The sequence below is a fragment of the Trachypithecus francoisi genome, unplaced genomic scaffold, assembly GCF_009764315.1.
Source record: "Trachypithecus francoisi isolate TF-2019V2 unplaced genomic scaffold, Tfra_2.0 Contig00168, whole genome shotgun sequence".
NCBI lineage: Eukaryota > Metazoa > Chordata > Mammalia > Primates > Cercopithecidae > Trachypithecus > Trachypithecus francoisi.
Window position 1 is genome coordinate 10,812 of NW_022680498.1, and position 15,589 is coordinate 26,400.

The window sequence follows — 15,589 nt, forward strand, 5'->3', positions numbered from 1 at the left end:
CAAGAAAATAGACTCTTCAAGAGAATTGTTTTGATTTTGTCATCCCTTGATTAGATTAGCTTCTTAGTATAAGTTTCAGTGTGGGAAATACATGCCCATATATGTGGGAAGCTGTAAGCATTCTCTAAATTTTAAAATAAAATGCAAGGAATTTAAGTATCTGCTCCTTTTATTTAAAGGATAAAAAAAGACAAGTTTATCTTTTAAAAGACCTTTTATATGTGCATACAATCTAAATGTATTTTTCTCTCTTAACCCCTGAATCCTTTTTAAAGATATTCATGTCCTCATTTTTAAAATCCACTTCAATGATAACATTTTAAAATATATTTGCAACTTCCTTAAGAATATCTTGGCGTTCCATTGAACAGCTTGCCAAATAAGACATTAGCAGTACAATTTCCTTTTAATTATTTAATTTGTTTCATCAAATTTATAAATTTCCTACTCTCAACTCATAATTTCGTTCAAGTATAATACATCCTACTTGACCTTTGTGGGGTTTTCATATCATGTATTTATTATTGAAAATGGTTTTGATATCTGAATCAGAATTTTGTAATTGTATTGCTGGTTAGATTGCTCTGTAAACTTTTATTGTTTTGATTCTGTTGTTTATTGATTACAGAGTTACACTACTACTGTAAAGCTTGAAATATTTTCCTTCCTTCCTTCCCTCCTTCCTTCCTTCCTTCCATTTTCTTTCTTCCTTCCCCTTCCCTTCCCTTCCCCCTTCCCTCCTTCCTTCCTTCTTCCTTCCTTCCTTTATTCTTTATTTCCTTCCTTCCTTCCTTCCTTCCTTCCTTCCTTCCTTCCTTCCTTCCTTCCTTATATAAAGACTGTTCTCATATAACGAGAATTGAAGTGAAAAAAATAATACTAACCTCAACATAGAATGATTGGTTCATTATTTGATATACCCTGTGACTTTATTTTTTATTTTATTTTATTTTATTTTTTTTGAGACGGAATCTTGCTCTGCCGCCCAGGCTGGAGTGCAGTGGCCGGATCTCAGCTCACTGCAAGCTCCGCCTCCCGGGTTTACGCCATTCTCCTGCCTCAGCCTCCCGAGTAGCTGGGACTACAGGCGCCCGTCACCTCGCCCGGCTAGTTTTTTTGTATTTTTTACTAGAGACGGGGTTTCACCGTGTTAGCCAGGATGGTCTAGATCTCCTGACCTCGTGATCCGCCCGTCTCGGCCTCCCAAAGTGCTGGGATTACAGGCTTAAGCCACCGCGCCCGGCCTACCCTGTGACTTTATAACACAAACAATTGTGTTATCATTCCATGAGGTTCATCATATGTTACATTTGAAACCAGAATAATTTCAAATTTGATGTGAAATATGTTCCTTAGGGAAATAAATTTCAAGGTACAACCCCCTACTATCTATATCTATATCATCTATATCTGTGTTAGGCCACAGATGCAAAGACATTCTTCTAGGCCTTCTAAATTTTATTGGATCACACAAACATTGACACAATGGTGATAGACACAGATAGATGTTAATATTATTCAGAAAACCATTTCATTTCTAGTGTGATGAATGAACGATTAAGGTGTTGGTGATCTTAGGCATTATTTCCCAATAAGGTCCATATTTTTGCATGTGAAAAATAGTTACTAGAGGGAGAGAAAAGACAGAGCACTCTCATTGTTCCCAGAGAATCAGACTAGAGAAATATGAAGTCACTTACCTTCACCAGCATTTGTATTTTTTGTCTTTTCGCTCATAGCCATTCCAGTTAGGGTGAGATTGTATCTCACTGGGGTTTTGATTTTCATTCACTTGCTGATTAGTGATGTTGAACATTTTTCTCATATGTTATTGGCCATCTGTATGTCTTCCGTTGAGAAAAGTGTATTCAAATTCTTGGGCCACCTTTTAATGGTATTATTAATTTTTTATGCTAAAGGGTTGTTTCAGGTTTTTAAAAATTTTTTTTATACTGAATATTAGCTCCTTGTCTGGTGAGTAGTTTGCAAATATTTTCTGTTCTTCTACATGTTTTCTTTACTTTATTGATTGTTTCCATTGCTTTTCAGAAGCTTTTTAGTTTAATAAAGTCCCATATCTCTATTATTTGTTGTTGACTTTGCTTTTGAAGTGTTGGCCATACCATTTTTATCTAGACCAACGACCTAAAGAACTTGTTCTTCCCCTATGTTCTCTAAGTTTCCTTCTAGTAGTTTTACAGTTTGGGGTCTTATATTTGGGTCTTTAATCCACTTTTAGTTGATATTTTTATGCTGAGAGGGATAAGTGTCCAGTTTCCTTGTTCTGTACATGAGTATCCAGTTTTCTCAGCACCATTTATTGAAAATTGTGCCATTTTCTCAGTGGATGTTCTTGTCATCTTTGTTGAAAATCAGCTGGGTATAGATATTCAAATTTATTTCTGTGTTCTCTATTCCGTTATATTGGTCTCAGTGTCTGATCAAATGCCCATACCATCCTGTTTTGGTTACTATAGTTTGTAATGTATTTTAATTCTAGTAGTGTGATATCTTCAGCTGTGTTCTTTTTGCTCAGTATTGCTTTGGCTATTCAGGGTCTTTTCTGGTTTCATACCAATTTTTTACAAATTTTTTTATTTCTGTGAATAATGTCATTGGTATTTTGATAGGAATTGCATTGAGTTTGTAGATTACTATGGGTAGTAAGTTTTCTCATTTAATATTTTCTAAATATAACTTCACTGATTCAGGCTTGCATTACTTCTAATAAGAAATCCACTATTATCTGAGGATGGTTAATGGGTCAAAAAACCTGTGAGAAATAATAAATAAGGCCACTATTTGACAGCACAGCAGGATGACTATAATTAATTACAAATTAATTGCACATTTATAAAAGCGGAAAGAGTGTAATTGAATAGTTTATAACTCAAAGGATAAATACTTGAGTGAATGAATATCCTATTTTCCCTAATGTGGTTATTTCATGTTGTGTTCCTGTACCAAAACATCTCAGGTACCCAATAAAATATACTCCTACTGTGCAGACACTAAAATTTAAAAAGAAGTTAAAAACCAAGACTTTTCTTGTCATTGTGTTGTTCACCCGTATCTGTCTCTCTCTTTCTCTGTGTGTCTTTGGGACGTGTTAACCTTTTTGAATAGTAGGTTTCTAGTTTTCACAAAATTTGGGAAATTTTGGTCCTTATTCTTTCAAATTGTATTTCTACCTTTTCTCTTCCTGGTCAATCTTATCTCCTTTAATGACTTTTATATACCAATTTAGGCAGTTGAAAATGTCCTAAAGCTCACTGATACTCTGTTTATGCTTTTGTGCTTCATCTTGAATAGCTGTCATTGCTATATCTTCAAGTTCACTCATCTATTCTTTACAGCATCTACTCTGCAATCAGTCTCATTCAGTGTGTATTTTATTATGCCATATTATGGATAATTTATAAAAGTATAACTTGGGCCTCTCTTTATCTTTTTTATGTCTCTATTTAACATGTTTGTTCAATCCTGTATCCTCAGGAACAAGTAGAATAGAATAGAATGATAAGAATTGCTCTTTTTATACTTGTTTACAAGGTCTGTCATGTGTGCAACTTAATTGTCACCTTGGATTGATTCATTTTTCTGTTTGATATAGCCCTTATTTTCTTGTCATCTTGCAGGAAATATTGATGGGATGAAGACATTGTGCATTTTTCCTGTTGGATTTAAGATTATTTTACATTTCATTCTCTACTTTTGTCTTTTATGATTGAATTCAGTAAAGTTACATGAAAACTGCTTGGATTTTCTGTTTGCTTTTACACTTTCATAGTTGAGACCTGAACAGCCTTTTGTCTAGGGTCACATTTCCCCAGTACTGAGGCAAAGCTCTTCTGATGAGTCAACCTCGTGCCCTGTAACTCAGGCCCTTCCTCTGGGACTGTAGTCTGTGTGTGTGTGTGTGTGAGTGTGTGAGTGTGTGAGTGTGAAAGTACTTGTGTGTGTGAGAGAGTATATGTGTGCGTCTGTGTATGTGTGTGAGAGTGTGTGTGTGTGAGACAGTGTGTGAGCACACACTCTTTGGCATGTTCCCTCAAGTGTCTTTGGGTGGTTCTTTTCTCTTTCATAGAGTTTCTTCACACAGAAGTGCTCATCAGTACATGAATATTTGCAGACTTCAGAGTTCTCTCTTTGTGCAACTCTCTCTTCTTTGACACTCTTCCCATTAGACTGTTTTATTTGCTTTTTAAGTTTTGAGATCCTTGAATCCTACTCAGAGAGGTAGGATTCCATGCAGTAGGGTTTCAGGATATACTCTCAGGAGAGAAGTGTGGGAGGTGTGACTGGGAATGTGTTACAATGGACTGCTCAGCTAGAAGGCATTTAAGATCATCCTAAATTAAAGCATGGCTTTGGGATTAAGGCATCAGGCAGTCACTGCTCTTGAACCACATTCTGAAGAAGGGACATCTTTGCACGAAGCCGTTCTTTGCACTCAATGGCATTTTTCGGAGGGGAAAAGCTGTATGAAGCCAGGGGTGCCAAGGCATGCCACAGTCCTCACTAGGAAACTTTCCTGCTTAGAGTGTGAGATGCATGGATCTGGGGCTTGAGGGTCTCAGTTAAACATGGGCAGTTCAGACCAGTAATCCAGGGCATTTGGGCCACAGGGTCCAGGCATTGTGTTAGATCCAGTCACCACACAAGAGGAACTCCAGGGACCGTGGCCACTCAACAGCTGTCTGTCTCCCTCTTACTCTCCTTCCACTCAGGTCATCTTGAGGCAAGATACAGTCCAAACAACAGCAGAACAGCCTGGTCCTTCCAGACTCACATCCTATCCTGACACACCTTCTGCAGAGCCTACCTGGAGGGATTGAGGGAAGGGCAGCCTGGAGGTTTCAGATCCATGTGGGCCAGCTGTGCTTATGGCTTTGCTCACAGTCCTGCTGGGACTGGAGAGAGAAGGTGACACAGATAGTGAAGGGGTTTCTGTCTCACTTCCCCATCTGTCTTTGTCACTGTGGGATAGGTACCACTGCTGTCCCAGGAGTTACAGTAATAGTCAGCCTCATCTTCCACCTGAGCCCCAGTGATGGTCAAGGAACCTGTGTTTCCTGAGCTGGAGCCAGAGAATCGCTCTGGGATCCCTGAGGCCCGGTTGTTGTTACCATAGATGACCAGCACAGGGGCCTGGCCTGGCTTCTGCTGGTACCAGCTTGCATAATAGCTTCTGAGGCTGTCTCCCTGGCAGGTGATCCTGACTGTCTGTCCCAAGGTCACAGACACTGCAGGGTCCTGAGTCAGCTCAGAAGAAACCACAGAACCTGCAAAAGAGAACAGGAGGGGTGTCTGAGGATGAAGCTCTCATTTCCAGAGCCCCACACCCTCCATCACTTTCTGTGCTGAGCTAAAGCTCAGGGCTAGGTTGATCCCTGGTTCTGCAGTAGCTGAGCACTGGGAAGCAGCACCTGTGCAAAGAGTGAGGAGGATGAGCAGGGGAGGGGTCCAGGCCATGGTGGAGATGACCCAGAGCTCTGCTTCTGAGCCCACAGCTGGAGAGGAACCTCCAGGTCTCTCTTATCATAGGAAGGGGAGTCTCTTCATGCAAATTTACTTCCTTTATTCTTATGTCGCTATTAGGTGGCTCTAGTGAGCAGTGGATGCAAATCTGCTCTCCATTCCCTAAAACATTTGTCCTAGTTCTTGTCTGGGCCCTGAGCCTGATGGCCTTCTCTGAGTAATTTCTCAAGATCAGAAGAAGGGCCAAGTGTGTTTTAAGATTCACCCAATACAAGCAGCCTCAAAAAAAGCAACAGTCATGCCCTTTGCACTTGAGCATTACCAGGGGCTTGGACTCATTAGGGGCCTCAGACTAAATCTCACAGTGCCCCCTGGTGCCCACAGCATGAATGCCATTTTCTGTACATCGCTAGATCACTCAGAAGGGCTAGTTATGAGCCCGTAATTCATGCCAGATGCATTGGTGGGAGTTTTACAAGTGTTACCTCAAGAAGACTTTTATAATATGGAATAGGATGATGGGGAGCCTTATGCTCCAAACCTATCTTTATTAATGAATCAATATTAGGAGGTGAAATGTTTTTCCCAAGTCTGCCAGACAGTAGGGAGTGGAGTCAAGATTCCATCCAGGAGTTGCACCTCAGAGCCCGACCATCCAGGCCCTCCCTGCTCTGCCTCCTGCACCCTGCTCCATCTCCTCCTTCTCCCACATCCAAGGTCTTTGGGCTCCCTCCTGTTTTCTTTTGCTAAAGTTCCCACAAGAAGATACAAAAGAGCTAATGACCTAAATTGCAGAAAGATATTTTCTCACATTTCTGAAGCTTGAAAATCCACGATAAAGGTGTTGGTAGGTTTGGCTTCCCCTAAGGCCTCTCTCCTTGGCTTGTGTCCTCTCTCGCTACCTCCTTGCTGTGTCCTCACATGGTCTTTCCTCTGCACACTCATCTCTGGTGTCTCACTTCTGTGTGTGCAAATATTTACTTTCTAGGATGACATCAGTTAGATTGGATAAGAATCCACCCTAATTTCTTCATTTTCACTTAATCACCTCTTAAAGACTCTATATGCAATTTTGGTCACACACTGTGCATTACAGCTTCAGTGCATGAATTTTGAGGAACATAATTCAGCAAATAACCCCCCACCCAATGGACTCCAAAAAACTCACGTCTTTCTCCCTTGCAAAAATATTCACCTCATTCCAGTAGCCAAAATCCTAAACTAACTCAGCACCAACTCTAAGACCCAACTCTCATTTACATATCATCCAAATCAAGTGTGAGTGATTCCCCAGGATGATTCATCCTGAGGGTTTAAAGGAAAACAGCTTTGGGGGGGCTTCATCTCCAGTCTCCTGTTATCATCTGGGTTCCAGAAAAATAAACTTCTACTTCATTAAGATTGAAATAGGTCAGGTGTGGTGTCTCATACCTGTAATCCCAGCCCTTTGGGAGGCCAAGGCAGGTGGATCACAAGGTCAAGAGACTGAGACTATCCTGGCCAACATGGTGAAATCCCGACTCTACCACAAATAAAAAAATTAGCTGGGTGTGGTGGCGTGTGCCTATAATCTCAACTACTCAGGAGGCTGAGGCAGGAGAATCACTTGAACCTGGGAGGCGGAGGTTGCAGTGAGCCGAGATTGTACCACTGCACTCCAGCTGGCAACAGAGCAAGACTTTGTCAAAAAAAAAAAAAAAAGAAAGAAAGTGAAATTCACTGTACATTCCTAAAATAATTTAGAGGACATAATAATTTAAATGCGCATAAATTAAATTATATAATCAGTAGCCATGGGCTATTCTGACAGCATTTGAAAGGAGTCGTAGTTGATATGGAAAATATAACCCCAAAAAACCCAAAAATTGAATTGTTTTTAGAGCAGAATATGTCCGAGTTAACTAATATATATTGTAGACAGAAATAATATAGTCCAAAGAAAATTAAACACTTGTAAGCACATTAAATTACTAAATCCAATTTTAGCATTGAGCATCAACATTTTGGTGTGCAAATAAAGCAACCTCTCAATGGTTATATAAAAAGGCAGTTGTTGCCTACTTTATGTTACAGTTTATTGGTGGCTTAATTGTGCTTTCACAGTTGGAGAGAAGGATGTTCCAGATGTTTCTTTTATCCAAGTAAAAGGGAAAATACTCTTTTACACAAAAAGATAATTTGCAAGCTCCAATTAAATAGATGGTACAAGTATGTTCTTATGCAAAGAAAGACCTCAGGCTGCTATAGGAGGTGAAGTGAATTGCAGTGTCCCTCACAAAGAGGTCTCCACCTAGAACATATAATTGTGCAATTTTCAAACTTCAAATCACCCTAGAAACCAGGGATTGTTAAACCATATCCTGTGGGACGTCCCTGGTCTGCTACCTTTTTTTTTTTAATGTCCCCAGAACTGACAGTGGTTTTTATACATTTAAATGGTTACGTTGCAGATGGTGCTATCAGAACCTACATATTATCCCCAACATTGTCTTGTGTGTGGCAAAGACTAAAATGCTTCTTATCTAGACATTTAATAAATAGTTGAACAAATCCTAAAAGATAATGAGCCCTAAAATATGTGAGTAAATGCTGAACCTCAAGCAAAATAGGAGAAATCAAAACTCAAAGTGTACTAGATAACATTTTATATCTCACAGATTGGTACAATTTGCACTTTCACCAATGTACTCCCATCAATATTTAGGGCTGGCATTGTAAACTGGTAGAACCTCTCTGGAGGGGAATGTGAAAACAATGGGTAAAAGTTAGAAATGAACATCTTTTTGACCCAGCAATTCCACTTCTGGAAATTTATCCTACAGTCATATGCACACAGGAACTCAAAGGAGTCTGCATAGGGATGCTCATTGTAGTGTGATTTGTAAGATCAAAATCATGGTGATAACCATTAGAGGTTGCCTGGCTAAAATCCTGCTGTGGAATACTCTACAGCCTTAGAATACTTGGGCAGTGCTCTATGCCTAAGATGTCCTGGGAAAGAATAAGAAATGTGCATGTATGGGATGGTCTTTGACAAAGGCGAACCAGGACAGGCCCCTTACACTTCACTCTCTCCTTTTCCTCTGAGCTTTTCCACATCAGCCAAACGGGGTAGGGACAATAAAAGCCCCTCAGGCAGGGCCTGGCCACCTGCTCTGGTCTCTCAATGCAGCCTGGCCTGACAACTTGGCTGCAACTTCATGACCAACCCAGAGCCAGAACCACAAAACTAAGCAACTGTCAATTCCAGGTGCACTGAAGTGACAAGATCACAAACACATGTTCTTTTACCATGCTCACTATTGGGGAGCAATTTTTATGCAACAATAGACAACAAATACAATTTGGTTTCTGAAATAAATTTTCTTGTGGATATTTCAAGTATACAACATGTTGATATGGGATACACATATAGTAAAATGGTTACTTTGTTTTTCATAAAATCCATTTAATCAAAGTTTATGAAGCCTAAACTACACACTATCATGGCGATGTTTACCAATTGACTAAGGAAATTTAAAAATTGGATGCAACTAATGTCTGAATATTTTGTCAATTCATTCTCACTTTTAGTAGATTAATAAAGATTTCAGCTACAAAAGTATTGACGCCCATGGAAATCACAAATGCTGGATGTCAGTGAGGAAGAAGGAAAGGACTCAGGTTAACTCTTCCCTGTGGAGCCATTTTGGAAGCTCCCATCCTATAGGGAGACCATCCACTTCTGGGGAGTTTCCAGGACAGGGCCACAGTGATGTGAGACAGGGGGATTTTGAGGGAACACTGAGTCTGTTACTCAAAATCTCCCTAGCTCAGCAACCTGAGGTATTGAGGAAAAGAGGAGGAGCAAAAATAAGAAAAACACAGCCAGGTGCGGTGGCTCACGTGTATATTCCCAGCACTTTGGGAGGCCTAGGTGGGTGGATCACCGGAGATCAGGAGTTCAAGACCAGCTGGCCAACATGGTGAAACCCCATCTCTACTAAATACACAAAAGTTAGCTAGGAGTGATGGTGGGCACCTTTAATCCCAGCTACTCAGGAGGCTGAGGCAGGGAGAATTGCTTGAACCTGAGAGGCTGAGGTTGCAGTGAGCTGAGATTGTGCCACTTCATAAATCAAGGGTCTAAGAACTGTGTCCCCCATTGTTTCGGGGCCAAGAGCAGAAAGGCTCTGCAGCAGGTACAGGGGGGAGTGTGAGTGTCCTGCTACTGGGCCAGAGAAACTAGCATACTCTACCATAATGGAGGAACTGGACATAGGAACTGAAACCTTGTGCTTAAGGTAAAGCTTTAGAGGAGAATCCTACTGTAGACCCGTGGGATTCAGCAACATGTCTATGTCATGTGCAGTAGAGAATTACTTATCTTTTCAAAACAGCCTCTTTTATGTTCATGGGCCTTGTTATATACAGAACCACATGAGACAGCAGTGACCACACAGCCAGACCAGCTGGATCCCCTTGGTCATGAGCTCAGGCAGGGCAAGAAATGATCTACAGTGAGATGGATCTATAGTAGGATGGAGCAGGAGGAGAGCTCGAGGGAAATGTCCTCTGCACAAGCAGGTTGTCCTGTCTATTGTTCCAGTGCCTCTTCCTGGGTTCACACTTATATCATCTGGTGGTGATGGTGCTTCCTGCACCAGGTAGGTACTTGACAGCACCTGTCACCTGAAAGAGTCCTGATCAGCTCTGTCCCATAACGGTATGACACGATCCTCCTGTGACCCCTAGTGTCTAGTAATCACATTTAATATAAAAAGATAAGACAAATAAATTCAGATAAATAGTATATTTTATTTATGTCAGTAAAGCAAAATACTATCATTTTCACATGTTATAAACATGAAATTATTTATGAGATGAATTACATAGATTTTCTTGGCTATTGTTACTGTTATTTTTCTGGAGATTAATGATTTGGGGACTCTGTAGTCGATGGGGATGTGAATGGGTTTTCTGTTGATGAGGGTGACCTGCAGTGGCTTTTGATATCACAAGTGACCTGAGTTTTACCTAGTTAATCACATCTACATATCTGGTTGGGAGTGTAGAAAAGAGCGAAATTTGCAGAAGATACGGAAGGTGGAGGTGGACAGTGTCACCTGCAGCTCACCCTGTGGGTGCATCTGTGGTCCCTGCATGGGAGAAGGCTGCTCCGCCCACCCCGGGGTTCCCTGCAGGGAGATCTGGCTCCAACTCTCCCTCAACCCAGAGCACCTGGCAACTCAGGCTTCCTTTTCTTTCCATAAAATTTCAAGATACCATCAAATTTGGCATTTCAACATGTGCTCTGAAAATTTAGGACAGAAACCGGAGTTTTCAGTGCATAGTGGCCTCCTCAGGTCCGTGTTGGCCCATGTTGGGGACAGTTGGCCATTGTAGATGGGGTTCACTGGAAGCCAACTCTGCAATGGAGATTTCCATGCACAGAAGATTTAGGAGGGAGTGAGGGAGGAAACATGGGCAGAAGGAGACCCTGACTCATGGTGGGGTTGCCACTGAGGCCTCAGGTGTCCACACAGGGAGCTCCGGAGCTGGGAGGCCCTTCATTCAGTGGCATCTTCAAATGAGGTAGGGAATTGAGATCTTGGTTCATTAAACTGAACCCGTCTGAGAAGGGACATAGACTTGAGGAAGCATTCTGCAACCAACAGCACTTCCCAGTGAGGGCACAGCTCTGAGCTGCTGGGCTTCTCAGCAGTGCCAGGTGGGTCACATGGAAGAGGGGATCTGGGCAGACTTCACAGTGTCCCCTCCTCTGGTTTGCACTGTTGGGAATCACAGGCTGCCACACAGCCTCAGGCCCAGGACCTCAGCAGGGCTGGGCAGCAGTTCTAGGGCCTGATCCAGACAGTTGATCTAAGGAGTTGCCCTGTCCCAACCATATGACCATCCAGGGGCAGGACAGTGGACAGAGGTTGCCTCTGTGTTCCACCCAGGCCCTCATGATTCTGGTTCTTCCAGGCCATGTCTCTGCCTGATGTGTGCTCTGTAGAGATTCTGGGGGGGACTGGAGGGAAGGGCAGCTTGAGGGGCTCAGATCCAGGTGAATTAGACCAGATTCACTCATGACTTTATCCTCTTGGGGCTGCAGCAAGAGAGTGACAGAGGCTGGCAGGGTGTTTTTGTCTCACTTCCCCATCTGCCTGTGCCACTGTGGGATGATCACTACTACCGTCCCACACCTGACAGTAATAGTCGGCCTCATCCCCGGCCTCGACCCCGCTGATGGTCAGGGTGGCGGTGTTCCCTGAGTTGGAGCCAGAGAATCGCTCAGGGATCCCTGAGGGCTGTTCGCTATCACTGTAGATGACCAGCACAGGGGCCTGCGCTGGCTTCTGCTGGTACCAGTGCACATTTTTACTTCCAATGTTGTCTCCCCCACAGGTGATCCTGGCCGTCTGTCTTGGGGACACTGACACCGAGGGTGGCTGAGTCAGCTCATAGGAGGCCGCAAAGCCTGGAAAGGAAAAGAAAGAAAAAAAGTAGAGGTTAACTTGCAGGTGAAAGACCCTTTTTAGGAAATCCCTGTCCTCCTGGCCTGGACAAGCTACAGAGAGTCTGTGAACCCTCCGGGTATCCCCTGCAATCAGCCCCAGTCCCAGTGGCCCATGGACTTTCTTGTTGCGTGGAGCCTTTGAACTGAAAACCCACTACTCTCTCCTGGCAGGTGCAGCCGCTCAGGCTCTCACAAGCCCTTGAGCAGAGTGTGGGGGGAGGTCAGTCCCAACAGCCCCCCACCCTGCAGCAGGATCATGAGCGTCCTGCCCACCACAGGCAGGGCCCCGCTGAGCTCAGAGTCAGGGCCACGCTGGACTCTGGGGGCAGCACCTGTGCAGTGAGCAAGGAGGCCGAGGAGGAGAAGAATCCAGGCCATGGCTGAGGCACCGCCAATGCTGCCTCCTGAGGCCCAGGCTGGGCAGGTTCCTCTCAGGCCTCTTATCCCCCTGCTGGAGAGAGCGGCCTGTGATGCAAATCAGCAGAGTCAGGGGCTGCTGCTGGAGGAGATCTGTGGTTTCCAGTGAAGGGCTCAGCCCATAAGGAAACAGAGAGAGGAGGGGTGGCCCCTGCTTACCCACCCTCTCAGCCCATGCGATTTTCTTCCAGCCACTGGTCCCATAGTCTGGGCTCTCACCTTTACCCAAATGGTGCCCAGCCTTGCTCCTGGGCTGTCTTGTTCAGGCAAAAGCTCAGAGCTGAGTTTCTCTATTTTCTAGGGGATATAAAGTCCTTCCTATGGGATAGTGCTTGGCCCTGTTCAAGATGTTGCTAGAATCATAGTGGTGATGGGGGAATTACCTGGGGTCCACAGTCCCCTCCTCCCTTCCATCCTGGCTCAGGAGGGAGGTGGTTAGCTTTTGTCTGTGTCTCTAGAAATGTCCTGGTCATAACCATTTTACGTCAGATGTGAGATGTCTGGTATAGGCCTAAATCCATGTTGAAGACACATGCAGAGCCCAATGCAGGGACCCTCTTCATTCCTGCTCTACAGGGGACAGCACAAGCCTTGGACAGGTCCAGGCCCCACCCCAGGACACAGCTCCTAAGTGCTAGGGGAGAATGCAATTCTTGGTTGCCAAGTGCACATGGAGTGTTGGATGATCCATCTGATGTAGTAAGTTTTGCCTTGGCTGTGAGTTCTAGTGCCAGGTCATAGGTGCTGTGCCTCAGTATCTCCAGGGTGCTGCCAGGGCCAGGGACAGATCAGGAGGTGAAGGAAATGTTGGCTTCATGAGACAGTGAGAGGGGGCTGCAAACTCCAAGACTCTGGTAGTGAATGTTTATTATAATTAAGTTGTCTTCAGTTGCTGGGAAAATGTATCAATGGATAAATCTTAAGAATCTTAAGTCAACAAAAGATTAATGAGCAAGTATTTTGTGCCTCATAAGGAAATCAAGAGCTGTGATTTGGCAGGTTCCCCGGGACAGTTGGGAAAGACCGGGGACAGTGGACATTGAGGAGTGGCCAGGGAAGGAGAAGCCCCTGTGTCTGCAGGACAGGAGCTCCCAGAGCGAAGGGCCGGGAGGCAGGACATGTGTGACTACAGAATGGGATGGCAAGAGTGGTTGTGGGATGGGGGCCGGGCAATGGGAAGAGGAAAAATGCCTGAATCTGCGTCAGAAAAATAAGCACCATCTCCAAGAGTCAGATCTTAGAACCAGGAAGTCAGAAGAATTTAAACGCCAGTGTGAAGGACAAATACTCTAAGAAAAGGAGAACCTCTTTCCATCCAGGTCTCGAGTCATGGTCACTGACCCTCTCTTCATCTCAGCATCTCCCTGATGCCGGGCCCACTAGTCCCCAGGTGTTTTTTTCGGGTTACTCTCTGCTGCCCCCTGGTGGCCTCTCTACACTGTCAGCTGGAGGCTCAGGGGTCTCCTGGGTCCAGGTGTAGCTTCAGAATCTGCTGCTCAGGTCCCTGATTCCTTCATTCATGGACTGCTGACCTCATGGAAAGAAGTTCCTCTTATTGGTGTGGCCCCTTCCTGCCTCAGGACCTGGCACAAGGTGCTCAGATTCCTGATGGAAATATAAACGCTCCCACGTGGAGGAGGAGGTGACAGGGCCCTCCTGAGGCTCCCTGCACGTCTCTCTGAGTGGTGGGTGGTCCTGAGGGGGAACTGTGGCTTGGTACTGGGGGTGCAGGACTCAGGGGTGGCTGTGACTGGTTCTGGCTACAAATACAGTGCCAATGTGGGCTGGTGGTGACTCCTGCAATACAACAGAGACAGAAGCTCATTCACCCAACAAATATTCACCCTAACCCACTCTGTCCTGGCAAGACAGCATTTTAGGAATTCAGTGTGAGGAATACACAGTCCTTGCTCTGAGGACTTTCCTGTCCTGTTGCTGGGTCAGTGCAGTAGGCACACTGGGTTTACAGACCCAGCAGATACTCCCTACACCATCTACCTGTGTCATCCCCTCTATTCAACTGAAAACCAGGCAAATTTCCAGTTGCTTCCCCCAGGAGTTTCCAAGTAGCCCAGCGCTGGTCCATGGGATGTAAGAGTCAGATGGCTGAGGTTCTTTTCAGGGAACTTTTCCTACCGTGAAGGAAGGACTAGATTGGATTTGTGCTTTGCTTTTTCTCTTGAACATGGGTGTGATAACTGCAGCTGCAGCAGCCATGCTGAAGTCTTGCATCAACAACAATGAAAGCAAAGTCAACATCGCATTGAAAGGCAATGGAGAGTTACAAACATTCAAGCTTCCTATGGAATCGGTGAGCATCTGGATTACAACCACCAAGGACATGCAGATTTACTTTTGTGGGAGAAAATCGGATGCTCCCTGGTTCCTGCCTCATGTGTTCTTGTAGTGAAAAACATTTCTGACTGATAATGCAATGATTAATAGAAATCAACCAGTCAAAAGATAATGATAGAAAAAAAAACCGTGGAAGTGTAAGCTCTCTGAAGACAATCATGGAAAGTTCCGACAGAAGCTGACTGGCCGGCTGCTGTAAATTCAGTGCTTGGAAAAGGTGTCCTTGAAGGAGTCCGTGGAGCTCCTTTCAGTAAACAGTGAAGAAATAAGTGATGAGAGCATGTGCAGAGAGCTGTGTCTGTGCCCTGCGGGGAAGGGTCTCGGGTGTGTGAGGATCTGAAAGGACAGTGGGAGGCCTGAAGGGGATCTGGGATGTAACCCAGTTCAGGTCAGATGTGACATTTGCTCACAAGTGAAGAATTTGGGGACAGGCATGATGTGTAGTGTGTGAAATTCACTGGTAATAAATTAGGTGATCTGGGGCAGCATAACAAACAGAATCACCAATCACCTCCAGGAAGATGCTACTGTGTAGGGACAGGTGTGGCTTGCGTGGGTCCAGACCAGGTCCCAGCCCTTCACTAGTTCACCTGGCCCTAAGGACACTCAGGGAGTGGTTCCTGGTCCCACCCCTCTACCTGATGCCCACTATGCAGTCCTGTGGGGACCCACCCTACTGCCTGTGTGTCTGGTACTTAGCCAGCTTTCTAGGGCCCCATGTGGGTGACCCAGCTCTGCTTTCCCTGAAGTTCTAGAGATTTGCTGACCCAGAAGCAGAGAATTCAAGGAGTGCACTTGACAAGGAAAAGAAGGGCCTATGAGAGGGAGTGATCA

General features: G+C 44.4%; 2 gene segments (V, D, J or C); both read right to left on the minus strand.

Annotated features, from left to right (window-relative positions):
* Window positions 1-4,881: 4,881 nt before the first annotated feature.
* On the minus strand, window positions 4,882-5,564 carry LOC117074330. The segment is given in 2 exon segments: window positions 4,882-5,285; window positions 5,430-5,564. Coding segments are annotated over 2 exon segments (435 nt in total).
* Window positions 5,565-11,543: 5,979 nt separating this feature from the next.
* Window positions 11,544-12,476, minus strand: LOC117074433. The segment is given in 2 exon segments: window positions 11,544-11,944; window positions 12,316-12,476. Coding segments are annotated over 2 exon segments (432 nt in total).
* Between the last annotated feature and the right edge of the window lie 3,113 nt (window positions 12,477-15,589).